This window comes from Diprion similis, chromosome 13, assembly GCF_021155765.1.
Source record: "Diprion similis isolate iyDipSimi1 chromosome 13, iyDipSimi1.1, whole genome shotgun sequence".
NCBI lineage: Eukaryota > Metazoa > Arthropoda > Insecta > Hymenoptera > Diprionidae > Diprion > Diprion similis.
This window is the reverse complement of record NC_060117.1, coordinates 923,041-948,627: the sequence shown is the minus strand read 5'-3', so window position 1 is coordinate 948,627 and position 25,587 is coordinate 923,041. Positions and strand designations below refer to the sequence as shown.

Sequence of the window (25,587 nt, the reverse complement as noted above, 5' to 3'; positions counted from 1 at the left end):
CCGTGAACAACCAATGAATGCAGAAATATTATAGATGCGGTTACCGCGAGGGAATCGAGAAATTACCGTAATTATCGCCATCACAACAAACATGGTGGTCGACATGGAGGTTGAGCAGGCAAAGGAGCGTTTATTGGAGCTAATAAAAGCGAAAGACAAGCTAGAGTCCGATATTCAAGGCTACAAACAGATCCTCGACTGCGTAGGTACCCAAAAATTCCGCAATTTACCATCGAACTATCACAATTAACAGTATTTACACTTAACGTTGTAGTTCGATATGAACAAGGACCGATGACAAGTCAGATTTCAAAGTCTCCGAATAGCAGATTTATTTAAACATTTTCTGTCTTTTCTATTGCTTTCAGAACCATGTAGGCATGAACGACCCTTTGGTAGACTCTGATGGTTTTCCCCGCGACGACGTAGACGTCTACCAAGTCAGGCATGCTCGCCATAAGATAATATGTACGTAAAATATCGAAATAGTGCAACTTTCAGCAGTGGTACGCACCTGAGAAGTTTGTTTTCAATTTTAACACGTCACCATTATCAGGTCTCCAAAACGATCACAAGACGGTGATGAGGCAGATCGAGACTGGGCTACATCAGGTTCACTCAATGTCTGGAAGTCAGACCCAACAGCCGGAACCCAGTGTGAACAGTGTCGAGGAGAACACGCTTTCAGAACCATTCTTGAAAGTGAATTTGGTCTCCTCCGCTTCTCCGGCTGAACTTGCTGTAAGCATATTAAGATTAGAATCTCTTCTCCTACCTGACTGTCTATTAATCAGAAAGGTTTGTGCATTTTGAACAATAATTCATTGTTTGTTTTTTTTTTTGCATTTTTTTAGGGCATAGAAGTGGGAGATTTGATCGTGGAGTTTGGATCTATAGACTCCCGTAACTTCAGATCATTGAAGGATGTCGGGGAGCTCGTTGAAAGCAGCAAATATAAGCCAATATTTGTTAAAATAAAGCGTGGATTGAACACGGTGGTTCTGACACTGGTTCCAAAACCTTGGAGTGGAAAAGGATTACTCGGTTGCAACGTGATACCAGTTGAATCGGTTGAAAGATAAATAAGAAGATAATGTGGGTCAGAAGATGACTCTTCGTGTTATTTGGGTTGGAGCAAGTAATTTGAGAATTTTTTTCGTATTGTATTGTATCACATTTAAGTTGAGAGACATAGAATTTTATCTCACTTTACCTAGTCAATATTATTTTCCCTTATAACTTATTTCCTGAAAACGTTATCGATAAAGCATGAATTTTCGCGATTAGGTGAATTTAGATAAAATCATTTTCAAAGTGTTTCGTTGGATGAGCACGGCAAGTTAATATCTTATATCAGCTTGTTTATCTTCTCTACTATCACCATTATCGTTAGACAAAATTAAAAAACATATTTTCTCTTTATAATGATTCAAGAATCTGGTTCTTGTAAACAAGTTGAACGCTGTAAAAAAAAAAACGTCGTGTTGAATTGTTTAATTGCAGCGGAAGTAAATAAATTTCGTGAAATAAAATATTGTATCTTTTGTGTTGGGATTTTGATAATCAGGTCCAAAAAGTTGCCGCGGAAATAAATGGCTACGCGAAAAGCGGGAAGTACACCCAGCCGTATTGATCACGTTACTGTCAGCTAGAATCATCGAAGCTTCTAAAGGTCATTCCCTTACACTCCATCTCTCTCGCTCCGTGTCGTGATTGGCTAAGCGCGTAGCCTCTGCCAATCATCGCGCAGAGGTAGAGAGACAGAGTTTATCCAGAGTGTATATACTATATGTCGATGGTATAAACTCGACGGGTAGAAGGCCGTCTAACCTCTGAAATTCTGTGAGTGGTGACGACGTCGAAATCTCCGTACGTACACGACGCGTGTATATAAATACGGACGCTCGCGAGAGCGGAGCGGAGTGAGAATTGAACTCGCGAAGGTTGAAACGTCAAGATGGCAGAATTCGGGTCGCTCGCGATCCCGACATTGTTTACGGTTTTATTATTGTTATCAGCAGCACTCGATGGGACTTGCAACCCCGTAAACATATCGCTGCAAAGTGTCCCCGAGTCCCTCGTCCGTACGGCGATTAATTCGTTGAACGCAAATTCGCCAACGCAGAACACGTACAGGGGCGGAAACCTGATTAGCGCGCAAAAATTGGTAATTATGCCTGTGTATTTTATTTTATACTTGACGTCATTCGTTGTGGATCTTCTTATCATCTCGTGACATTTCGCAAGTAAACTTTTCTATTTCCGAACACGTAGTTGGAATTGTGATTGTTGGAATTCTCTCCCGACTCCCTGACAAAGCGCGCAATAATCGATCATCGCATAGTCACGCACTCCGCAGATATCTAAATCGGAATTTCGAACGTCGTTATTTACAAATACGGCAATGCTTGGCGCGTGCGGAATCTCTTTGTTAACTTTAGCAATGACAAATCGTTATGAATAGAATGTATAATTTTCTGATATCGCTCGCGCGTTCACGCATAAGTGTGTTGCGTAATTTCATCGGCCTAAAGAGCAACTTTTCCATAATTTTAACTTTTTTCTTCCCAATACAACAAGTAATCGTTGCAAGATCATATGTTGCAAGCATTCATTTGAAACTGGGTTAAAAATAGGATATTTTCGCCTCTGTAATATTTACAAATAATAGAAACGTTAGAAGTAGATTACAGCTGGGTTATCAGTATCGGTGACCTAGCCTGCTAAAGTTATATTATATTATACGCCCCGTACGCAGAATACCGAACATTCGTGGTCCGCCTTGTTTTCACAGATATTCCAAAGGTTCTTATGTTACCATGTACGTGCAAATATTTGTACAAATAAGTCAACGAAGCGAGAGCCTGCAGATAGTAGATTTTTTTTACACGCTAACAACCTTCGTCTGTTTCTTCGCAGTTGGAGCCAAGCTTTGTGATCTACAGACTGACCTTGAACCTGGAAACAATATGCTCGGAGGGCTCGACAAGCTGTCCCAGAGAGGCGTGCACCATAGACCTGAAAGACACGTCGGGACAGGTGGAAGTCAACCCGAATACCATACAATGTTTGTACCTATACCCTCAGTCCATTCAGGAGGATATCCAGCAGTTGCAGCAACAGCAGGAGAGTTTCACCACAGAAGGCGACTTTGACAAAAGCACCTTGGACCTCGACCACGAGGTTGCAGCGGCAGCTGAGGTGCAAAAACCAGACGCCGAGTCAGCTGAGCCATTCATCGCGGTCAGGGTGGCAAACTCGAATTACTGTGCAGGTTGCCCTTATGAGTTGAATCCGAATTTGCCAGGGTTGGCCGCCTTTGTCACCCAAGCTCTGGACGCCATGGATAGACTCAGACAGAACGAGCACATGTACAAATTCATAAAGATGCAGAAAGTGACTCGGGCTGTTCCTCCAGGTTCTACTATCGTAGAGTACAAGCTGCTTGCTGAAATTGGAGAGTCAAACTGTCTGAACAATGCAGTTACGGAACGCTCGTTATGCTCGCTGCGGAGTGACTCCCCTAGTAGATGGTGTCTGATCACGTTCCAAGAGCGACCCTGGATACAGGGCGACAGACAAATCGTCGGAAACAATTGCACCGCACGTTCAGATCAGGAGAATGAAGTAAGCCCTGTTTTGGGTGCAGAAACTTCGAATTCAGGAAACACAGGGGACCTGCTGTCGGGAGAAAACAAGTCTGAAACTAAGGGACTACAAGCTTTAAGGGACCCTAATGAACTCCATACAATAGTTTCAGACCAAGTATCGGGCCAGGAAAGTCCTGTGGTGTCTGAGGCTCCCATAGTGAGGGTGGAACTTGAGCGGCTAGATAATGGACAAAGGGTACAAGGATTCGTTAATAAGCAGAAAGAGTTTGAGGAGTTTTTGGAGGACTTTGATATACCGTTGAGAACAGAGACTGCGGTAGTGGGCGATCATGCTGACGGGAGGCAACCGGTATCCGAGGAGATAATCAAGCCGGAGAAAGTGGAAAGATTGGCGGTGAATTCTGACGTGTCCTCTTTGTCCTCAGAATCAAACTCCAATGAGAGTGTAGAAGACGCGCGACCAAATTTGCGGCAAGAAAGAAGCAACGTCAACAGGAATAAGCAAGGCCTCGGAAGTTCCTCTTCTATCAGCCCCAATAACGAGGCTGTTAGAAATTTTACAGCTATTGGACTTCAGAAATTGTCGGAAACATATGAGGGAGAGAATGAACCAATTGTAGTTAGTGTAATATCGGCAACGAAACAGGTTGTGGCGGGCGATCTCTACAGGATAAAAGCAAAAATTGGAGCCAGCACCTGCCCGAAGGGAACGAAAAACAATTGCCAACTACAGGCTGGCAGCGAGCCCCAGACGTATGAAATTAAAGCATGGTCAAGGCCGTGGCTTTCTACAGGGAAATTGGAGATAACGGTAACACGCCAATCGAGTACCAGCCAGAGAGAGAAACGTAGTCGGCCGGCAGTGGGTACAGAGTTTGCGCGAAGCATCGATGACCCCGAGGTGAAAAACTACGCTAATCTGGGTGTTAGTAAATTTTCGAAAAACTCAAATGGAAAGAACGAGTACATGTTGATCGAAATCGTGTCTGCGACCCATCAGATTGTTGGAGGAAGTCTGTACAACATAAACGTAAGACTCGGAGAGAGCGACTGTCCCAAAGGAACGAAGAACAACTGCCAACTGAAGGCTGGCAGCCAGGCACGAGAGTGCATAGTGACGGTCTGGTCAAGGCCGTGGCTGGAGTCAGGGACGCTGGACGTGCAGGTGAACTGCAAGTCGAACAAACGAGCGAAGAGAAGCTTGAGAGGCAAGGACTATAGCAGGAAGATGCTGGAGCAGTCCATGTACCTGAGAAACGAGAGGCTGTTCAACGACTTTGTTGTCAAGTATAACAAAAGCTATGAAACTTTGTCCGACAAGAAATATCGCTTCAAAGTTTTCCAACAAAACATGATGACTGTTCAAGAGCTGCAACGTAATGAACAGGGAACCGCGATTTATGGCGCTTCGATGTTCGCCGATCTGACGATACAAGAGTTTAAACAGTATTTGGGACTGAAGCCAGAGCTTAGGGTAGAAAACGATATCCCAATACCAATGGCTGAGATTCCTAACGACCCGCTTCCCGAGTCTTTTGACTGGCGTGATCACAATGCAGTAACGCCGGTGAAGAACCAGGGAAGCTGCGGTTCATGCTGGGCGTTTTCAGTCACCGGAAACATCGAAGGGCAGTACGCCTTGCGTCATGGAAACCTGCTCTCGTTTTCCGAGCAGGAACTGGTCGACTGCGACACACTTGATGAAGGCTGCGGCGGCGGTTTACCCGACAACGCGTACAGGGCGATAGAAAAATTAGGAGGACTTGAGCTGGAGTCAGACTATCCCTACGACGCGGCTAACGAAGCTTGTCACTTCAACACTAGCGAGGTCAGAGCAAAGGTCGTTTCTGCGGTAAATATTACCAGCAATGAGACGCAAATGGCTCAGTGGCTGGTGAAAAATGGCCCAATTTCAATCGGCATTAACGCCAATGCGATGCAGTTCTACATGGGCGGCGTTTCCCATCCCTACAAATTCCTCTGCAGCCCGACAAACCTTGATCACGGAGTACTGATCGTGGGCTACGGAACTCACAGTAAGTAAGCTTAAGACTCACAGCAAGAGCGCGTACTAAGTGCAGTTTCATTAGTTTTCCAGTCTTTGCAATGACTTAAATCTATGGAACTTGCCCTCGGTAATCATTTTTCTGTAAATAAAATTCTCTCATAAATTATATATACACTTTCTTTTTCATCGTTATATCAATTATTTTAAAGCTTAAAAGATAGAAAAAAACGTCATTAAAACGTTGTATTGAAAAATTAATTATCAACGTTTTATCGACTGTTTTTAATTTACATTAGTTCCTGCCACATTGCTCAGCCCGTATTGTTTTTGATGTCTGCATTATTCTAATGCTGATTACAATCACTGAAGTCTGACAATATGGAATGTGCATGGAAATCTGCACTTCCCAATTCGTTAGGAATGGCAAAACAGTTAAGAGAGAAACTGTACAAAATAATAATGATACAAAACCAGTAGCACTGTTGTATACCGTGCAATCGCATTGCATGCTAATAAATTTATACATATCGCCATGGTTATTATCATTATCACTTTTATTTTTACAGCATATCCCATCTTCCATAAAACACTGCCTTATTGGACGATAAAAAACAGCTGGGGTCCGCAATGGGGCGAAAAAGGATATTACAGGGTGTACAGAGGCGACGGAACGTGCGGAGTCAACCAAATGGCGTCAAGCGCAGTAGTCGCTTGAAGATTATCGCGTGGAATTGTTAATTAGCCTAATAACTTTGTTAAAAACTCCCAACGCGCTATACATTTTTTTGTTTTTTGTTACTATATTAAAAAAATATGAAATTTCTTTGATTGAAAAAGAGAAAAAAAAGATACGCCTCGAATTTTTCAAACAAAGTTTAACGTCTTATACTTTGATGTACGTAATTATATTCATTACGCCTGTTAGAAGCTAGAAAAATCGGTCAAGCTTCGAACAGCAAGTTCATTCGCATTTACGAAACTGGGCTCAAAACCTTATCGTTTTAATAATAACAGCGAACAACGAATGAATAAATTTGCTAGACTAGGTGACGATTTGTAACACGGTGTTTTTTTTTACTTTTTATTTTTGTTCCCTTTCTGTAGATTTGTACAGCTATTAATCTCTCGAGCTGATGAAAAAAATCTAACAAGTATGTTAACGTTTACAAGATAATATTAAAAAATAATATTAACGTGTTGCAAGCAAAAAGAAAAAAAAAAAAAAAACTAAAGAAACTCAGAATTTCCATGACATTAAAAAATTACTTTAATATTATAGTATCGAAATGTACGTTATCAACGATTTCTATTCTTTTCTTTCTCTTCCTCTCCCTCTCTCTCTCTCTCTGCGTTCTACTAAATCCGAAATAATTCAGACGTGTGTCGTAAACGGTATAAATCGTTTGCATGAAAAAGAAAATAGATAATTCCATAATTAGGGAAAGTAAGAGAATTTGGAGTTAGATGTGTTCATCTTGATAAAAAAATTTATATCGACCTAGATGTCAGTCATTTGAAAAATAAATTGCTAAGGATTGATTGATGCGCACACTCACCCCACACTTGGGTGGGTCTTATTTGTTTATTTCAGCTCCGCTTTTCTGTTTCAAGTGTCCAATAATAATTTTGATATTTTTTCAATTAACATACGTGTAATAATAGTTATTATGAATAAAGCATTAATAATAATAACGATTAAACTTATTCGTCGACTTATTTTCGTTGTTCTCATTATCATTATCATTACTCTATTACCAATATCAAGTGACGCAAATGTTTGTTTGTTTTCACGGTTTTTATCTGTTCTATCGCTTCTGTCTGTAACTTTAGCGAATCCGAAATAACCGAGTGACAAATTAATATAAGAATGTGGCCAGGGAACAAAATGAAACATTCTTTTCCGCGTTTTCATTTTCAGGACTATCGAATATTAGTTAAGTGAATCAATTTCATGAAATATGAATGCTGCTATTGTACGAAAAAAGGTAATATCGTATATATATAATTTTTTTTTTCAATTGGAGTGAATAAAAAAGGATATTTACGTTCAAGATTCTCTTCTTTATTTTTTTTATTTTTCGCATCCTCCTCATTTTCATATAATTCACACAACTAATAACCAACCATCGCCAAGTAACACGATTCGTCACGAGTTAGATAAAAATTTATTAACATTTATTACTATTACGAATGTATATTAACGTAATTATTTAATTTATTTTCAATTTTATTCAGTTATTTTCGTCAAACTTGAACGATAATTGTGAATTTTTACTGTAATTTTTTTTGCAATTGTTTTTGGTTTTTCAAATTATTATTCAGACTCACTTATTTTAAGGTCATAAGAGTAGTATGATGAAACACGTTTCAATGTGGAAGGAAAACCCCACTGTGATCTAACAATAAACGAGCGTGCATGTCAAATGTGGATTTTTGTATTTCGTTTCTCATTTGCTTTTTTTTCTTTTGTCCTATGCCTTGTCGTATCTCTTACCTTATACATAATAATATAACATGAGAACCTGTTTTCTTAGTTTTACTTATCGCGTTCGCGGTTCAATAGTAGTGAAGATTGCGTGTGATTGAATATGCGTGTGTAAGTGTCCGTGGGTCTAGAGTGGTTGGAAACAATATTAGCACACCGACAGATTAGTTCAAGGGGCGAATGACGCGCAGTACGCATTATCGGCGTGTGAATAATTTTTTAAAAACTTTCTTTAGAAAAGAAAAGCTCTTTTCCCTTTGGCGAGAAAAGGAATCAATGGTTAATTATTTTCTCACACAATCATATCTCTAGTTCAATCCAATCAAAAGTATGTATGTACACTGCATACGTACGACGACAATTTTGGTTCTAGAGACGTGATTGGTTTCGCTCACTTTTGACTAAAATAAAAATTAATTTTCAATAATTTTAACATTAGAATACAAAAAAAAAAAAAAAATGATTTCAGAAGGAATTAGCCCCTTGAACGAGACTCGCAACGCGCGTTGATCACCACCATCAGCAGCAGCTAGACTATTGAAAAGAATGTACAAAGATCACCTCTTTCGCACCTCTGCTTAATAGTAATTGTACGATCCCCACTGATTGTAGGGGCCGTATGCCTGAGGTCCGCCTTGACCGTACTGCCAGTTTTGGTAATTCGCGTAATTCGGATCCGAGGGCGGCGGGTACTGCTGATATCCTTGCTGGTAACTACCCTGCCCGCTGTACTGTCCACCCTGGAAGGGCTGCTGGGACTGATACGGGCCGCTCGGTCCGCTTCCGTACTGGTAAGAAGACTGCGAGCCGACCGAAGGCGGTGGTGGAATGCTGGATTGTTCGCCCGGCTTGACTTTCTTTGGCGGTGACGTCTCGCTGCAAAAGGAAACGGAGATTAGATTTACCCTGGTTTTAGGAAAGCCTTCGGATTTTCCGAGCTCTTATAGATATATGTAATATTCTTCTCTCTGTAAAAGTATTCGGTACCTCTTGCTGTCCTCGTTCTTCGCCTTCTTTCTTTCTTTGGCTTGTTTTATGCACTTCTGGAACTGCTCGTGCGCCTTAAGTACCTGGCGTATGTCCGGGCTGAAGTCTTCGAGGAACTCGACCTTTCTTTGTGCAAACAACACCCGTTGCTCAAGGTCGGCATGCTCGCGCTCTATAAACATGTCCATGTACCCAACTACCTCCAAGGTGTCGACCGGGCTCCTCTGCAGACCAAGGTCGATCAGTTGTAGATAAAGTCGCGGGTTGTCTTTGTCCTTGTCGGTCGCCTGACGGACAATTGATTAGATAAATTAGCCTCACGTTGTCGAATTAATGTTAACGTGCCTAACTTTATTGATATTTAATGTTAATGCGATGTCTGAGAGCTTTACTTACCTTGAGGAGTACTTTCACGGCTTTATCGATGTCGTTTTTGACCTTGCACAAAAACCTCGCGTATTTGACAGCCACGTTGTTCGCTATCGTACGGTTTTTGCTGTTACTGATGTAATTCTCGTACAGGGCACAAGCCTTGTCCAAATCCCCTCTTCGGCGCTCGAGATTTACACGACGATAAGCGATCTGCAGCATATTAGGCAGTGCCGCGTCAATTTTCTCCAGTATTTCGGATGCCTTTTCGAAGTTTCCCTGACCCTCCTCAAAGGTCGCCCATTGTAAATGCAAATTAGGTTTTTTCGGGTGATGAACGATGCACGCGCGGGAATACACGTCTCTTATCTTCTCGGCGTTTTCACTCTTCTGAGTCTCCAAATAACGTACAAACTGGAATAAAAGAGAAAAAGAAAATGATACTCCGACTTGTGTTTCCCCATCTTTCCAAATGTCAAATGACAACAACTTACTCGCATCCAGAATTCATCATACAGAGCGCAGGCGATCAGACAGCGCTCGAAAAGTATAATAATTCTAGCCGGGTCTTTTTGCTCGATCTCAAAGTCTAGATACTCCTTCCAGTTCTTCAGTTGACAACGCTCGAGGGGCTTAACGTGGAAGTAAGGTCTCTTGATCTGTAAAAATATGAAATATTAATATAAAAGTAGTTAGAATCCTATTCAGATTAATCAACCCTGTTTCGAGGCACCAAAGAAAATGAAAATCGACATTACCCCTTCCTCGTACGACCATCTTGCAGCGACAGCGTTGACGTTGGCCTTGTGCATTTTTCGCCTGGTGCTAATAATTTTCTCTCTGATGGCCCGAGTCTCCTCGTCGGTCGGAGGGACCTCGTGTGGCGGTGGTTCTTCTCCGGGCGGTGCGTCATCCGCTACTGAAGCCGTCACGGTGGCAGATTCGTCCGATTTGAGAAGAGCCTTGACCTCGGCACGCAGGGTAAGAAAGTCGTCGACGTTCAAGATTTTGTTGGGAAGATTCGACGAGACGAATTCCTGAAAGGCCTCAAAGTGTGACAAGTAGCACAACGTCGGCGTTGACAGCAGGCGATCGTACAGAGCGGTCACTCGACTCAGACGCTTCGCCTCCAACTCCCATTTGATGTAACTCTCCCAGAGACGATCAGATCTGGGGCGAGAAAGGAAGAATAAGGAGTAATTAGACCACTTTGGGCATATGAAATATTGACAGATCGAACTTGAGTAGCAGAAGCGATACTCAGAATTTGTCAGGATTTTTCAACGATAACAAAACGAACGAATCTCACCTGAATTCCAGTCCGCAGGCCTCTATGGCTCTCTCATATTGTTCCCGAAGTTTTTCTTCGTCGTTTTCATAGACGGTTTTGCAATGATTGATGTAGTGCAGCCATAGATCGACGCTGAGCGATATCGCTTTCAATCCTTGGTCAAAAACCTGTGAGATTATCAATGATGATGTTCAGAGAGGAAAATTGTTCGCGTGATTTTTTCGCTTTCTTTGTTTTTTATATATGTCGCTTATCGGGCGCTCGGGTAATATAAGTAAACCTATTAATATGTTTTTTGTCCTCGTCACGTGTGGTTATTTTTTTTTTTGCATCTTGACGTTTGTATAGTATATAAAAACGAAAAGATATCTTAAGTTATACATATGGTTAGATTTATACTTAGAAAAAAAAAGTATATTATATGTATATATATATGTATATATATATAATTAGATATGGATCGTTGCTCTCATAAGTAATAATTACTCACATACCGTAGGCGTACTGTAAATAAATTTGTGTTGTGGTAATAATTAAAAAACACAGAGATTGCAGAGCATTGTGCATTCACCTTAAAACTCAGGGAGACTCCGACACGAGGCGCGCGTTGTCATATCTTCTCTCTTATCGCTCTCTCTCGCTCTCTGAAGCCCCCTTTTTCTCTGGCACGTGAGCGCTCATCTCTTTAAGTCATTGTCATATGACTTTGTCTCAACACCGATATACCCGACCAATATAAACTTACTTACTTACTTTATAACGAGTAAGAAGAAGGTAATGTAGAAAAAAAAGTGGAGAAAAAAAAAAAAACCATCGCAGTAATCTTATCCCTAGTCGTAATTTTACAATACTTTGATTTTTTGTTTTTGTTGCGAGTTGTAATATTTTTAGTTTTGTCGTATGTAAGATACGTACGTAACTCTATAACGTGTACAGAATTTTTCACCTTATAAAGTTCATGTAAACTACTGTAACAACAACAAGAACAGCAAAAATAGAAACAACAATAGGAGGAACAACATATTGTCAATGTAAATATCGACGAGATCGGCAACGATGATAATAATAATGATAATAATAATAAGAACAATAATAAGAACAACAACAATAAGCTGAGAGAAAAACGATGTGCTAATAATTCGTCGTTATTATTTTCACTTAGGTACGTTGCATGAATTTCACCATTAGTATTATAGTAATGATACTGATATTTCGTATACGACATTAATATGTAGTAGTAGTAGTAGTAGTAGTAGTAGTAATAGTAGTAGTAGTAATACTTTAGCCTTACTAGCACAACAGTAGTGATAATAATTAATAAATAATGATCAGCTATTCGGTAAACGGAGAGAGTCGAATGGGTGCCGCAAGACGTGCTAGGCTGTTGGAAGGGAAAACCATATTTACGTGCGTGCGCACTGCCCAGGCGTCTTCCTAACTCGAGCTAGTTTCATATTAGAGGTTTTTTTTCATTAAAAAAATTCATGAATATCATTGTATGTATCCTAGTAGCAGCAGAAATGGTATAATAGCTACAGTAGTAATAATAATGGTAGTAGTAATAGTAATAACGGTATCCGTAATAGTAGTATGCAATAATAATAGTAATATCAATAATGATGATAACTAAGCCTAAGGAATATTTATTTATGTATTGAAAAAGTGAACTCACCGTTTGACAATTCTCCGGGTTCCCCTTCTTCTTTTCGTAATCCGCAAATTTCCTCCAGTATCCGTAACAGTATGGATAACGTTCCAAGAATTTCGTGTACGCCTCCCGTGCCGCCTCTGCGTCATTCTGCGATATGAAAACAACCATCAATCATTTGCTTCGCACATAAAATTTATTTAAATTCAAAAATTACCTGACAAACAAGTTAACGAACAATTGGGCATTATACTTTGCAAATATCATGCGAAACTTACCTCCTGGTCGACGTATTGAAGGAGATAAGTCCAACCGGTGAAATCAGAGGGATCTTCGTTTACGGCTTTCCAATACTTGTCAAGTTCTGGGAGTGCCTTTTTCTTCGGAGATGCTGGCTTCGCCTCCGGCTTGTTTTCCGCCCCCTCAACTCCTGAGGTAATTGCGACTTTCTTGGCTGGTGTTTCATCATTGTTTTCAGACGTCGGAGAACTCGGGTCGTACTCACCTTCGGCGTTTAATTTACGTTTACCTACAAATAATGAAGAATAATAATGTTAAAAGGAATGTACCGATCAAGCGCACAAAGCTCCAAATTCTAATAGAATTGAATAATATTTCTTAGATTTAAAGTACACACCTGCGCCACCTTCAGGCTTTGCCTTGGCACTCTCCGCTGCAGCTTTGCTCAGAGCTTTGGCTCCAGCTTTCTTTTTCTTGTCACTGTCCGGTGGCAGTTCATCCTCAGAAACAGATTCCGTCTCTCCAAGATCGGCAGGCGCTGCGGCAGGCAACTCTTCGTCTGAAACTGCCTCTGTTTCGGGTTCCTAGTTCACGCGCAGAAGACCGAACATTAATTTCGCAAACCTTTTTTTTCTTTCTTTGCGACAGATTCAATTTTTTCTGTGAGAGAATGTCAGAAAACTACAGGATTGAAGGATTATGGGATGGGGTCTACCTGGAGGGCCGACTCTACAGGGAAAAACTCGTCATCTGATATCGCTTCCATTTCATGCTCATCCTGACGGTGATAAAAAAAATTGCAGAAAACGTGAGAAGATTTGAAATACATAGAAGTACGGAAACAAATGAAAAAAATAAGATTATCAATTCCGCAAGAGTAAGCAAGTGCCGTAAACTGGTACAGAAATTTCAATACCGTATTGTTTTAGTCGTACCTTTGCAGCTTCTGTAGGAAGTTCATCTTCGGAAACGGCCTCTGTATCAGGTTCAGCTTTTTCATCCGGATTTTCATCCGAGCTTTCTGGCCTTTTAGTATCAGCCTCCATGCTATCTGTAGTGAGCATGCTCTGATCAGCGGACGGGGTTTCCAAGGATTCAGCATCCATTTGAAAGTCCGTCAGAGTTTCATGCACAAACGAATTTTGTGTCCCATTTTCCTGTGGCTCCATCTCTACGATCTCCTCCACCTCTTCATCTTGATTAAGGACATGGTGGAAGTCTTCCATCACCTCGTCATGTTCTTCTACGATGGTCTCTATCACTTCTTCGGACTCCACCTCTTCCTCAGCATCGAGCTCTACCGGCTCCATGCTGTTCTCTGACATTTCCTGCAACAGGGTTCGAAGAATGATTCATACACTGACTCAATTCTTGCCACATGGTGAATTATCTAATCTGGTCAAGGGAGAAGGAAACGAAATAAAAAGCGTTGAATTACCGTGTCTATAAGCTGAATAGTTTCCTTTACTTTCAGCGTGGAAACAATGGAGCCTGAGGGTGTGACTTTGGTGACGAGGGGTGGGGGCGGAGCCTCAAGCTCAGGGACTTCCTCCTCAACTTCTCTGTCTCTGTACACGATTCTGATTTCCGTGTCTGGATTTTGATCCTGATGTAAGATATCCGTGTCTTGAACCAGAACGATATCCTGCGAGTCTTCAAGTTCGAGGTGAAAGGTCGTACCTTCTTCCTCGACAGTTTGCTCGCCGACGGAACTGTCCAGCGTCTGTTGCAACAGACCATTCTCCGAGGCATCCTCTGTTTCTTCCAAATTCTCCTCGCCAAGATAAGTCTCCTCCTGCGATTCAACGGTATAACAGACTCGTGGAGTTTGGAAAATGCGTAAATTTGTGAAATACGTTACCTCGGGTTCCGTTTGCAGGTAATCCTCGCCCTCGCGGACTTTCTTGTGGGAGCGAGTCGCTCTGGCGAGTAATTTTTTGACCGGTGATTTCTTGGCAACGATTAAATTGGTCACAGCACGGCCCGACCTGGTTCGCCTGACTGTGAAAACACGGATGCAGGCGTTAGGGCAATGATACGTTACAAATTTATTTGGAGATGATATTGTGTCGCTTGGATAATGGCGGTTTGCGATGCGCCGCGAACCGCCGTCTTCAATCTCATCTCACCGCGTGCAACTGGGATACTTTTTGCCAATTTCTGACTCATTCGTTCGGCGGAATCCATGCTAAATAACAATCAACGATTTTCACTGATATTTCTATCTCTTACCTGGCTCAGCAGCGATAATTTCATTCTCGTCGCCGCTTAACGACGCCATTTTCTTTCTTCTAGTCTTTTTGTCTTCTGTTGTCGGTTGTGTATGTGCATGCATGTCTGGGATTAAAGCATGCCTCGAGTGATCGAAACTGGCAGGAAAATTTCGGCGCTTCGCAAATGAACTTCGTAGTTCCAGTTCCTGTCCGCAGCTGTTGCTGCTACTTCTTGCGTGGCGCGAGCCGGCAACTCGTAAGGAATAAATGTCGTTTGGGTTGCCTACTGTAGGGCGCGTAATATGATTAGTCTTCAAATAACTCCCATGTAATGATTAACGATTTAAGATATGATTGTAAGTAATCAGTACCTAAGGAATAAGTGACATCAATTATACTTTCATTCATTTCATAAACTTGACCGATCTCTCATTTCATACAGTGGAAGTTTGCATGAATATACCTGACAAAACAGTTTAACTTGTAACTCAGTAATCTCATCTTATTCTAATCATTAGAACTACGTTTACACTCAGCCTACTTTATTTATAATGCGATCTTTTTTATTGCCAGGGGCATGACAAGTATACCGTATAACTGAAAATAACGTTATAGTACGAGTTGTTCTCAATTCATCATTTATTCTCAATTTGAGATTTCGAATGGCTTTATGGTTGTTGCAGTTTTGTCATAGTATTTTCAACTGAATGTGGGTGAATTAAATCATTGCCCAAGTATTGATCATCTGGATTCATTGACAATGATGATCGTGCACGACAGATTGACTTCAGTCTTATATCTGTTTTGGCATTGAGGCGGTTGGAGAGGGGTGCAGAATGCATCTTGCATCGAAAATGTGAAGTCTCGCGAAAACAGTACGGAAATTAGTCTTTATTTCTTTCAATTGTAAGTAAAATTATCCAGGTACCAGGTTCAAATAAATTCTCCTTACATCAGAATTCTATACTTGTTGTCTATCAGGCTGTAAAGAATAAGAACCGGGTGCAATTTTTCATTCCTCGTTTCTCGCATTTCTTCGCAAATATCTGTTATATACTTTTTATGCCTAGGATGTCTGGAAAAAAAACAAGGAAAAAACATGTGTGAGGAAAATGACCAATCAAAGTCGCATATTTTTATACTTTAAATCGCGTAAATACTTACTTTTCTATAATTAGTTGAATACTTTTGTGAAATTCCACTTCATTTTCGTCAATATCCAAATAGCTGATTATCGACTTGACGACAGTCGCGTCAAGGAATACGGCGAAAACTTCGATAGGAATTTTGTGCGATATCCGCTGCGCGACGGAGGTCATTTGCGCAAGAATAGTGTTTTTTACACTCCTCCGACCACTCCCGGACAACTTATCTTTCTCCGACAGTACAAAGCCGATGTTAACATTAGCCGGATTGTAGGAGGAAACGGGAACCTCGTTGTTACCCGTGCTGACCTTACTTTCCGATCTGGCTAAAACCGGCAGCGGATTGTCAATCTGTCGCTGAAGAAAGTCTGTTATATCCTGAGTGTTTATTTTTCGCTCTTGGTATCTGTCCTTCTCCCACGATTGTACCCTAAGAGTACCATTCTCACCATCCTTGAGAAGAACGATGTAGTTTATCGAATTATCCCTGCAGTACTCGGATATTTCTTCGGCGCTGTGCGGTCCGAGCGACGTCACCTTCAGCCCCTGGGACCAAAGCTCGCGCAAGACTTCGGCCTTCTCCTTTTCTCGCCTCTGCATTCCGCCGATGCAGCAGACCGCTACATCCACGCCAAATTTATTCTCGGAGCAAATATCCTCGCAGTTTTCTCGCACCGCGCATACCAGCTTGTCCAAGGATATGCTGATCCCGACTCCGTACTGCCTTACCTCCTTTCCCGCCATACCTGTCCGCTCTAGAAATTGTCTAAACGACGTCAGCATCTTGTCGTAACGACCGCCCGCTGCTATCACGTCCTGACCTCCTCGTCGTCGTCTTTTTTTCAACTCGCAAGATATCTGGTATATCACACCGCTGTGCTGCTGAATGTTGTGAACCAACAGCGGAACAACGACAATCGGCCACTGAAATACAGAAGAGAAAGCTTGGCCATAAATATCAAGGATAACTTCTAAACTCGCTCGAGTTTTCACCAAAAATTTTTACTAAGCTTTTCACCTTCACTCCAAGAGCCTCGGCATTGGCGATAACGATTTCCAGCTCCCGAAGTCCTTCCTTGGCGAGAACAGCCGCGTTTCCCTTCCTCCTAGTGATGGTTCTCAAGACGCTGGCTATCTTTGCGACCGAGCTTTCCGTTTCAAACAAATTGTAGAGGGTTTCCATGGCCTGATCGGTAAGACACAGGCTGATCAAGTGTGTCTGCAGTTGAAACTTGGAGAATTTTCCGTCTCTCGCGTCGCAGAGAATTGAGTAAATGTCGTGGTACTTTTCCCTCTCTATACCGCAGTACATCAATACCGCCTGTAACAGCGACGTGTGGTTCAAACGGACAGAAAAGTTCCGTCCACGCAGTTGTGGGATTTCGTTGGCTATTTCGCTGACTATCAATATCAGTTCCGCCTCGTCCATTAGGTCGCCGGGCGTCGGGCTTATTATGTCGAAAGCACACTCGTACAATTCCCTGGGGTGAAATCCATGAACCTGAAAAATTTTAATTAAACTCGGCGTTGCTTTTTCTGTATGTAAAATTTGTCTCTTTCTCCCGCTCTCTCGGTCCTTATCAGCGATATCTACCGTACCTTTTTCTCCCTGTAAACGCGTTCGATCGCGTACCTCCGCACATGCATGATGTTGTTCCAAGCAACGTATCTCGCGAACGGAGCTCTCAGATCATGCGGCAAAGAAACTACGCTGCCCGTTCGAGTCATGAGCTTAACGCACGAGTCCATGTGCGTATAGGACTGTTTGGACTTTGGCATCAGCAATGGGGAGCCGAGGCACACACCTCCATGCCTCTGGAAAACCTCGATAACTTTAGACTTGACGTTCTCTTGGAGGAACTGAATCTTTGGTGCAGGGCAACTCGCGAATCCTCTTGAAGGCAGGTTCATGTCATACGTTATATCTTCGGCAGGCGTCACTTTCTGAGCCATGCAACTGTCTATCAAATACTTGTAGGCCTTGCTCTGTCTATTTGACAACGTGTGACGCACCATTTCCTGCAATTCCGCCTCCTCCAACTGAGGAGGCGGTAGGTATTCAGATGTCAGCAGTTCCTGAGAGGTCGGCCGCTGACTGGGATCGTGATTTAGAAGCCATCTGGCGATATTACGGTAAAAATAATTAGGAAGAGGGATAAAAAAACCACTCGAATTGGAAGGCGAAACAATTGTTTGGTACCAATTGTAAACATTTGATACTAAATTACGCACCGAAGGAGATGCACGTGGTGCGGCATATCGACTTCGGTGAATTCGGGTGGGAGAATTATCTCCCTGGACCTCAAATTAAGTAGAACTTTGACTCGCTCCATACCAGTGTCCAACGGCTTGTAACACATCTCGAAGAGTATTATTCCAAGGCTGTAAATATCAACTTTTTGATTGTAAATAGCTTTGGCAACTTTCGAGCTCAATTCAGGCGCTGTGTAGAGTGCCGTGCCCACTTGACCAGTCATCGAGCCAACATCGTCCATCTCGAAACTGGTTCCTGCTACAATTAGAAGTTTGATATTTTAAAATGATAATCAACGAACTGCAGAACTTTATGACTATCGAAATGTGCCGATGTTAAAAATTGTCTTTTCAGTACCAATTAGCTGCAGTTCCTTGTCCACGTCCACGTTGTGCGCCAAAGTGGATAGAATATTACTTGTAGCAAGACCAAAGTCGCCAATTTTCACATGATCGTTGCTGTCGAGAAATATGTTGACAGGTTTCAGGTCCCTGTGGATCATCCCTTGCTGGTGTATGTGGGCCAATCCCTCAACAATTTCTCTAAACAATCTCCAAACCCGTTCCTCATCTTCGCACAAGCTGTTGTCAATGGCAGTTCGTAACGTGCTTTTTTCACAAAACTCCATCTGAATATACATAAACTGTATTTCCTTAACAACAGCTGAATCATTTCTGTTTTCTACATGCCTCATTGGAGACTCCAGCACCTCTTCAGTGTATTTCGAAATCTGAGAAGAATCGTTCTTTTCAAACTCGATACTGTCCGAAGAGTCTATTCTTGTTCGAGTGCTAGAATTTTAGGAAAAAAAGTGTTTGTTTATCAGAGTGGCGACAATCTTGCTGAAATAAAATTCCCAGATTTTTCCCATCAAATAATTTAGAAATCCCTGACGTTTTCCCACAAAACTTAGGTAATCTTGGGCAATTTTTTTGACTAAAAGGTCCATAAATTATGCACCTTAGATATATAAATTTGAATCTAAAAAACAAGTAGTATTGCTTAGTTTCACACAAATAATTAGTAATTGAACAATACCATTTTTGAAAGTTAGCTTAACCGCATTCACGAAGCATATCTGAAGTTTGAAAACGATTTGTAGAAAAAGTACGTTCTTCGCTATGGAAAAACTATCACTTGGAGAGGTTTTATTGAAGGATTGCGTTATTTTCTCTTTGTCAGTAATGTTTAGAAGATCATGGGATCAACTGCTCGCATCCGCGATATTTATGCAATCAAATTCAAAACAATTACACGCCGCTGCAGCGTTAAATATCTCACAGGAAAGCCCAGTCCTCGTCATCGGAGTCACTCGAGCTATCTTCGCTCTCGGCATCGCTGTCGGCTGACAAAACTCCGCTCGCTCTAGATTGGTACGAGATGTTCCACTCGACGTCATGCAGCGGAGGAGCGAGTCTCTCGACGTCTTTGCTTTCTAGCTATAATCAAGAGAAAGAGAAGTCGAAAACGAATGAAAGTTAATCCGAAACAGTAGATAACACAAATTTAGCTTGTGACGAAGTACGCAATCAAAGAAACTAACAGCTATCAGCTCGTCTTTGTTATTTTCTCGCCCCTGTGCCGTTCTGTTGGACGGCGTAGTTGCCGGTGTGAGCTGACTGTGCCTTGAGGAGTCATCTATGGTGGCGCTTTCAATCCAAGAGTTGTAATACCGCACAACGTTCTCATGATTCAGTCTGGAGAGAAGTTTAACTTCGCGCGTTATTTTTCTGTTCAGCTGTATGTTCTTTGGGTTGAGCTCGATGCGCTTGATAGCGTAGACTCCGCCGTCCAGTTTGTTTTTGACCTTGAGAACGTCGCCGAAAGCTCCCTTTCCGAGCCATTTCAAAACCTCAAACTCATTCTGTATGCGCGACTGACCTCCCAATGCCGTCAAGTACGGATGAACATAAGCGGCCGGAAGTTCGGTTTCCGAGCTATTTTGCTCCTTCTTTCTGTCCGGACATGGAGGTGACAATCCTCGCTCGATGGGAACTTGTATGAAACAGTGCCCCTGGAGCTGCTCAGCCGACCACCGTATCCTCTCGTTGCGAACGAGGCATTTGGACAAAAAATCTTTCAGATCTGTCTGGAAGTAATCGTATAACCGTGTGAATGTATCTGCAGAAATTAATGAGAATTGAGACTCAAGTGTGAATCTGTTTACACAAATTTACCTGCAAATTTGTTTCCGTGTCGATTTCGTTTTCCGAAACAATACTGCCTCTCAACAAAGACAGCAAGAGGACTCCGAACCTGTAAATGTCGGCTTTTTTTCCGCCCCTCCCCTGGATGGTTGGGAATTCGTGTTCATTTTTGGCCAAGTAGCTCGCGCAATAAATATCGGACAGTCTTTTGTCCAAGGAATAACCGGATAGCTTGACGACACCTGTGCTGTCTATGTGAACGCTGGTCTCGCGCAGGTCCTTGTGCACCACGTTATTCTGGTGCAAGTATTGCAATGCGGATAAAACCCCAGTTGCCAGATGCCTCAGCGTGTCAACGTCCATCGGTATATTCTCTGTCAAGAAGAACGAACACGTCGTTCCCACCTAGATGATTAAAAATAAGCACAAGACTGTTGATCAAACAATCCAAACCGCATCTTTCACGAATTTTAACGTCAATGTTTGAGAATAAATTTAATCAAGTTGTTGCTTTCCTCACCACAAACTCTTGGAGAACGTATATAACTACGCTTTCCTTGTCCTGAATATACTTCATGTGAAGATAATGAACCAAATTAGGATGATGCAGTCTGTTTAAGTGATTCAGCTCCTGCTCGATAATGGCAATTTGTTTCAGGCAGTGTTGAAAGTCGGTTGCCTCTTGCGTTTCCAAAGCTGATTCCGTTGTCCCACATCTCAACGACCATTCGGCTATGGCCAATAGTTCTCCGTTAGTTGTGTCAAGTCCTACATAAACGACAGAGCCCTTTGTGCTGTGGCCCAGGCATTTTCCCCTGCAGACGACTCGCTCTCCGCGATTGTCGCTGAACTTGACGAGCTTGGTACCTTTATGTTCGCACAAGCAACTCTCCGAGCTTTCCGAAGTACTCGTGCAGCGCCGCCTCGAGTACCTTCTAGGTCTGTCTGGCGGGGACGACGGTATGGATTGGCAGGTGGAATCCGTCTCTGCTGCGCAACGTGCCAACTCCTTGCGTCTTCGCACTTCCGCCATCAGCGCTTCTTGACGTTTTTGAATTTCGTCTTGAAGTACCTGTGAAAAATCCACCAAGTATTAGGCCTTGTTTTGTATAATTTGTATTAAGCAATTTAACCCATTTATTATGAATAAATGGATATGAAAAAAAAAAAAAAACAAGTTCTGATCAAGATTTGAAGCGACGAACCTGCCTCTCTTTGTCTTCCTTGAGCTGTTTCTTTTGTATCTCGCACTTCAGCTTCTCCTGCTGCCTGGACACCATTTCCTCATAAAAACTGCTGTATCCAGGTTTATTGTGATCGTGTAAAAATTTTTGAACGTGCTGTGCCAGCTCGTATATCATTTCCTCACCCTTCAGCTGATCAGCCATTTGCTCGAGGTCGGAGTAAAGTACGCCTACTTGCTGATCCGAAAGGCCTCTGCTGTTGCGAAGCAGAAGACGAGGCACCCTGAAATAATGATGACAAAATAAGAGACGCGAACGACTCGTCTTATCCTTTGAGGCGTTTCGGGTCAACTCACTCTTCGGGATAATTTTCCCCGCAGATGACCTGCAAATCGATTTGCGCATAGATCTCGGCTGGGCCTGACATCCCCTTCTGAGGCGTCAGAGTGATGGAAAGATCCAGCGGTTGCCATTTCTTTTTTCCTTTAGTTTTCCTGTGATCGTGCAACTCCTCGGCGAATATCGACTGAGTCAGAGAACGAGAGGGGATTGAAGCGCAACAACGAGATCGATGGAAAAAGTAATTAATTAAAATTAAACTTACCTTTAATACTTCAAGCTCGTTCTGTTGACGGTCTCGATTTGTTTCAGCGTGCGACATATTGCAACAAACTGCAATAGTCAGCGTTTTATCAACGCCAAGCTTTTGGTATTATGTTTTTTTTTTAAGAATTGAAACTGTTGACACAACTGTCACTAGATAAATATACCGCTAGTTAAGCGGAAAATAATTATCCCGATCTTCTTCGCTAGAGACCGTCATAGCTACTAACCTTATTCAAAACTGTTCAAAATACGCGTCAGTTTTGCGATATTTACACACAGATCGATAGTATCAAACGTAGGCATAACAAATGCATCGAAAGCCCGTCGTAACCAGTAGCAGCAGAAGATAACCTGCTACATGATCTATTTGAATTTTATCGTTTGTACCGCGTTCTTTTCTTTATGATCTTTCTTCGAATCACTAGAAAAGAAGAAACGGTTTTGCCGTATTTTTCTGCCGTTGTTATTGTCCTTAATTGACTTTCTTTAATCTGATTACGGTCACTCCGTTTCGCATAATAATTATTTTGACGTTTCTATTGGTTATGTTACCGGACTTAACGGGGTTTTCACATCGGAACTGGCAGTGTTACCACTCAACGATGGGGGATTTTTATAATCGTCATGTGGTAAGACTGATTCGCAGCGAATGACGGGAGTCCCGACGCGTGGAACTAGGAGTTGGTATTTTCATTTCGGTAGATAAACCTGCATAGCTGTTGGATTGTTGGAAAAGTATGCGATAAAGGGGCGACAGCTTCGCTCGAAGAAGCTCGTAAAAACAAAAATAGAATTAAGAAAACAGAGAACTGTAAATATAAGGAAACCGAATAATCCGTTCGTCCTCTGTTCTCAAGCCACAAGCCGAAAGAACAATCATGAATTACAATCACTCCGGAGCTCGTAGAGGTACGCCGAGTGTTATTAATCATAAAATGACAAAGTTTCATCAATTCATCCTCAACTGTCAATTGTCGTCAGACTCCCAGCTCCACGTCATCGTCATATTTCCTCCATCTCCCATTCTAAATCTATCAACATCTCGCGAATCTGGATGACAGTTGTCTCCGCAAGTATACAGGTTATGTTTTGTAATTCTCTATCCAACCCTTAACATTTAACATGATTCATTCCTCCGCTAGGAAAACCGAAACGAATGCTTGATCCATCGGTTGGTCTTTCTTCGCCAGCAGCCGCTAGTCCGACCCCACCAATGGCGCAAAGTCCGTACATGTACAACCAGCAGCAGGTGAGACTCTGCGCGCCACCGGATCGCCGACGATAACTTAAATCCAAATGTTCTTACCGATCTCGTGGAATCCTGTCAATTTTTAGATCCCATCGAGCAACGGACCGCAGCCAAACTATGGTTTTAACGTAGCGGAGCAGGCCCCACCGCCCTATGGATTTAGCGCAGGTCCGCCGCATCAGCAGGCGTATAATCCCAACGAAATGCGTCAGGAGAGTTTTCCTGCTCCTCAATACGCCACACAGCTACTAGCCGAGCCCATCGTCGCCAATATGGCTGTTCAGTACGGTTCTGCCCTGGTTGGTTCAGGGAAACAGCAGCTGGAAAAATACGTCCCTGTTACCGCGTTGAAGTACTATTTTGCCGTCGACACGGACTACGTTATTTCTAAATTAGTTCTTCTCTTCTTCCCTTTCACACACTCGGTGAGTTGGATTTACATTTGGGCTTGAAAATGGCTTCCGTTACCTTGGAAGTAGATATTTTCACTACCAAAGTATTTTAAACACGCCGACGTTTTTGTTTCATTCAGGATTGGTCGATCAAGTACGAGCAAGATTCGCCGCTGCAGCCAAGGTACGAGAGGAACGCGCCGGACATGTACATACCGACAATGGCGTACCTGACGTACATAGTTGTGGCAGGACTGGCGCTTGGAACACAGGAACGTTTTACACCGGAGCAGCTGGGAATACTGGCGAGTTCGGCGCTGGCGTGGGGAATAATAGAACTGCTAGTCCACACGATAACTCTCTACGTAATGAACATGGACACGAGTTTAAAAACGCTGGATCTGCTCGCTTACTGCGGTTACAAATATGTTGGGATAAATTTCGCGCTGTTGGTTTCCCTACCGTTCCAGAGGTTCGGCTACTACGTCGTTCTCGCCTACTTCAGCGTATCTCTAGCCTTCTTTTTAGTCAGATCGCTGAAGTTGAGGGTAATTCCCGAAGGCCACAGCTCGTACTCGGCGAGCGGTAACAAAAGGAGACTTTACTTCATTCTGTTCGTAGCCTCGATACAACCGGTTTTAATGTGGTGGCTATCTTCGCATCTCGTCGCATCCGCCGTTGCGTAAGAGGATATAAATGACAAGAAAATCGATAATTAAATAAATAAATTTAATTGAATTTAATACCCTTTAGAAAAATGCCTACGAGTGACAAAGAAATGGCCCTATGTATTTATATGTGACAATTGATCGATCCAATTGATATAATCCCTTGTGCATTTTTATAACATATAAAACATATAAATAAAAGCCTCGCAAGCGAGAGTGAGAGAACGAGAGAGTGAGAGAGCGAGAGAGAGAGAGAAAGAGATAAAGAGCGAGTGTTAAAGAGCGAGGTAATAACGAATAATTTTCGAATTACTTACTTCTTCTTCAACTCTGTTCTCCTACATCTTATACTATACATAATTTTCTATCCATTTATACATGTAGTTGTATTTTCTTTTCAAAGTTACTCGAATCCCAATCCTTTCTGGAGCGTTTAATGCCCGCCCTATCAAGATGAAAAAAAAACCCTGCTTAGTAATGGGTTTACTTAAAAATGTTGCCAAAACGAGAAAGAAAGAAAGAAAGATGAACTGTTTATCTATGGAAAAATGTATCTAGGTATGTATAATGTAATATAGAAAGATTTCATCTGATAATACTATAAAGCGACACATTCATAAATATATATCATGTATTTAGATAAATTATCTGATCAAGTCTTCCAAAGTCCTTAATCTTTTCGTCCTTAAAATTAAACCAAACTTAAAGTTAGTTTGAAATAAAATTTAAAGCCTAGTTCTAGAAAATCGTTGGATGCAGTATAAGTTTGAAGAATTCAACTGAAATGACAAAAACAGCGTGACCCAGCTTGGATCAGAATTGCTTATTAATTCAATTTGAGCCAAAGGAAGGGGAGGAAAAAAATCGTGAGGGGGCACCCGGGTTTGAACCGGGGACCTCTCGATCTGCAGTCGAATGCTCTACCACTGAGCTATACCCCCGGATGAGATGAGTGGTAAGCGGCGAGTCCTAGAAGTTCGCAGGACTATATCAGTGGACTCGGTAACCAAGCAACCCTTATAAACTTTGGCACATTTATGATTTCCCCCGACGTTCGTGTCTAAACAACAGAAACTAGCGGAAAGTGTCC

The 25,587-nt window shown here is 42.2% G+C and overlaps 5 protein-coding genes and 1 non-coding gene across 8 annotated transcripts; 3 read left to right on the top strand and 3 right to left on the bottom strand.

Moving 5' to 3' along the window:
- Positions 1 to 55: 55 nt before the first annotated feature.
- On the top strand, positions 56 to 1,212 carry LOC124414165 (26S proteasome non-ATPase regulatory subunit 9). 2 transcript variants are annotated; one of them, XM_046895117.1, is made up of 4 exons: positions 56 to 202; positions 369 to 468; positions 557 to 741; positions 855 to 1,212. In XM_046895117.1, exons 1-4 carry the CDS (start codon positions 92 to 94, stop codon positions 1,080 to 1,082), a joined length of 624 nt encoding a protein of 207 aa, XP_046751073.1. In that variant the 5' UTR covers positions 56 to 91; the 3' UTR covers positions 1,083 to 1,212. The 2 variants fall into 2 exon arrangements, with proteins under 2 accessions (XP_046751073.1, XP_046751074.1); XM_046895118.1 differs by having other exon boundaries at positions 80 to 206.
- A 690-nt stretch (positions 1,213 to 1,902) lies between these two features.
- Positions 1,903 to 7,319, top strand: LOC124414160. Its single transcript, XM_046895111.1, has 3 exons — positions 1,903 to 2,167; positions 2,920 to 5,647; positions 6,186 to 7,319. The coding sequence occupies exons 1-3, from the start codon at positions 1,958 to 1,960 to the stop codon at positions 6,332 to 6,334; spliced, it is 3,087 nt and encodes a 1,028-aa protein (XP_046751067.1). The 5' UTR covers positions 1,903 to 1,957; the 3' UTR covers positions 6,335 to 7,319.
- Positions 7,320 to 7,911: 592 nt separating this feature from the next.
- Positions 7,912 to 14,997, bottom strand: LOC124414159 (pre-mRNA-processing factor 39). The gene is made up of 13 exons (XM_046895110.1): positions 14,872 to 14,997; positions 14,501 to 14,640; positions 14,078 to 14,434; positions 13,575 to 13,967; positions 13,037 to 13,223; positions 12,678 to 12,928; positions 12,424 to 12,549; positions 10,770 to 10,918; positions 10,219 to 10,630; positions 9,955 to 10,119; positions 9,488 to 9,874; positions 9,092 to 9,378; positions 7,912 to 8,980 (listed from the first exon to the last, which is right to left on the bottom strand). Exons 1-13 carry the CDS (start codon positions 14,972 to 14,974, stop codon positions 8,683 to 8,685), a joined length of 3,255 nt encoding a protein of 1,084 aa, XP_046751066.1. The 5' UTR covers positions 14,975 to 14,997; the 3' UTR covers positions 7,912 to 8,682.
- A 655-nt stretch (positions 14,998 to 15,652) lies between these two features.
- Positions 15,653 to 22,686, bottom strand: LOC124413761 (eIF-2-alpha kinase GCN2). The gene is made up of 13 exons (XM_046894510.1): positions 22,187 to 22,686; positions 21,939 to 22,108; positions 21,604 to 21,865; positions 20,919 to 21,470; positions 20,429 to 20,803; positions 19,795 to 20,340; positions 19,533 to 19,690; positions 18,609 to 19,042; positions 18,230 to 18,509; positions 17,597 to 18,116; positions 17,016 to 17,498; positions 16,017 to 16,921; positions 15,653 to 15,927 (listed from the first exon to the last, which is right to left on the bottom strand). The coding sequence occupies exons 1-13, from the start codon at positions 22,241 to 22,243 to the stop codon at positions 15,801 to 15,803; spliced, it is 4,869 nt and encodes a 1,622-aa protein (XP_046750466.1). The 5' UTR covers positions 22,244 to 22,686; the 3' UTR covers positions 15,653 to 15,800.
- A 206-nt stretch (positions 22,687 to 22,892) lies between these two features.
- On the top strand, positions 22,893 to 24,705 carry LOC124413763 (protein YIF1B). 2 transcript variants are annotated; one of them, XM_046894513.1, is made up of 4 exons: positions 22,893 to 23,097; positions 23,331 to 23,437; positions 23,524 to 23,862; positions 23,970 to 24,705. In XM_046894513.1, exons 1-4 carry the CDS (start codon positions 23,067 to 23,069, stop codon positions 24,513 to 24,515), a joined length of 1,023 nt encoding a protein of 340 aa, XP_046750469.1. In that variant the 5' UTR covers positions 22,893 to 23,066; the 3' UTR covers positions 24,516 to 24,705. The 2 variants fall into 2 exon arrangements, with proteins under 2 accessions (XP_046750469.1, XP_046750470.1); XM_046894514.1 differs by lacking the exon at positions 22,893 to 23,097 and adding an exon at positions 23,111 to 23,131.
- A 661-nt stretch (positions 24,706 to 25,366) lies between these two features.
- Trnac-gca lies at positions 25,367 to 25,438 on the bottom strand. The gene has a single exon. It is a non-coding gene; the product is annotated as a tRNA-Cys (tRNA).
- Positions 25,439 to 25,587: the final 149 nt, after the last annotated feature.

Coding starts and splice junctions, on each gene's coding strand:
- LOC124414165 (XM_046895117.1), top strand. CDS start 92: ATGGTGGTCGACATGGAGGTTGAGCAGGCAAAGGAGCGTTTATTGGAG. Junction 203..368: donor ACAAACAGATCCTCGACTGC/GTAGGTACCCAA, acceptor TATTGCTTTCAG/AACCATGTAGGCATGAACGA. Junction 469..556: donor TGCTCGCCATAAGATAATAT/GTACGTAAAATA, acceptor CACCATTATCAG/GTCTCCAAAACGATCACAAG.
- LOC124414160 (XM_046895111.1), top strand. CDS start 1,958: ATGGCAGAATTCGGGTCGCTCGCGATCCCGACATTGTTTACGGTTTTA. Junction 2,168..2,919: donor TGATTAGCGCGCAAAAATTG/GTAATTATGCCT, acceptor GTTTCTTCGCAG/TTGGAGCCAAGCTTTGTGAT. Junction 5,648..6,185: donor CGTGGGCTACGGAACTCACA/GTAAGTAAGCTT, acceptor TTATTTTTACAG/CATATCCCATCTTCCATAAA.
- LOC124414159 (XM_046895110.1), bottom strand. CDS start 14,974: ATGCATGCACATACACAACCGACAACAGAAGACAAAAAGACTAGAAGA. Junction 14,641..14,871: donor AATTATCGCTGCTGAGCCAG/GTAAGAGATAGA, acceptor GTGTTTTCACAG/TCAGGCGAACCAGGTCGGGC. Junction 9,379..9,487: donor CCGTGAAAGTACTCCTCAAG/GTAAGTAAAGCT, acceptor ATTGTCCGTCAG/GCGACCGACAAGGACAAAGA.
- LOC124413761 (XM_046894510.1), bottom strand. CDS start 22,243: ATGTCGCACGCTGAAACAAATCGAGACCGTCAACAGAACGAGCTTGAA. Junction 20,341..20,428: donor ACACGGAAACAAATTTGCAG/GTAAATTTGTGT, acceptor GATTACTTCCAG/ACAGATCTGAAAGATTTTTT. Junction 18,117..18,229: donor CACCACGTGCATCTCCTTCG/GTGCGTAATTTA, acceptor TAATATCGCCAG/ATGGCTTCTAAATCACGATC.
- LOC124413763 (XM_046894513.1), top strand. CDS start 23,067: ATGAATTACAATCACTCCGGAGCTCGTAGAG. Junction 23,098..23,330: donor TCACTCCGGAGCTCGTAGAG/GTACGCCGAGTG, acceptor TTCCTCCGCTAG/GAAAACCGAAACGAATGCTT. Junction 23,863..23,969: donor TCTTCCCTTTCACACACTCG/GTGAGTTGGATT, acceptor TGTTTCATTCAG/GATTGGTCGATCAAGTACGA.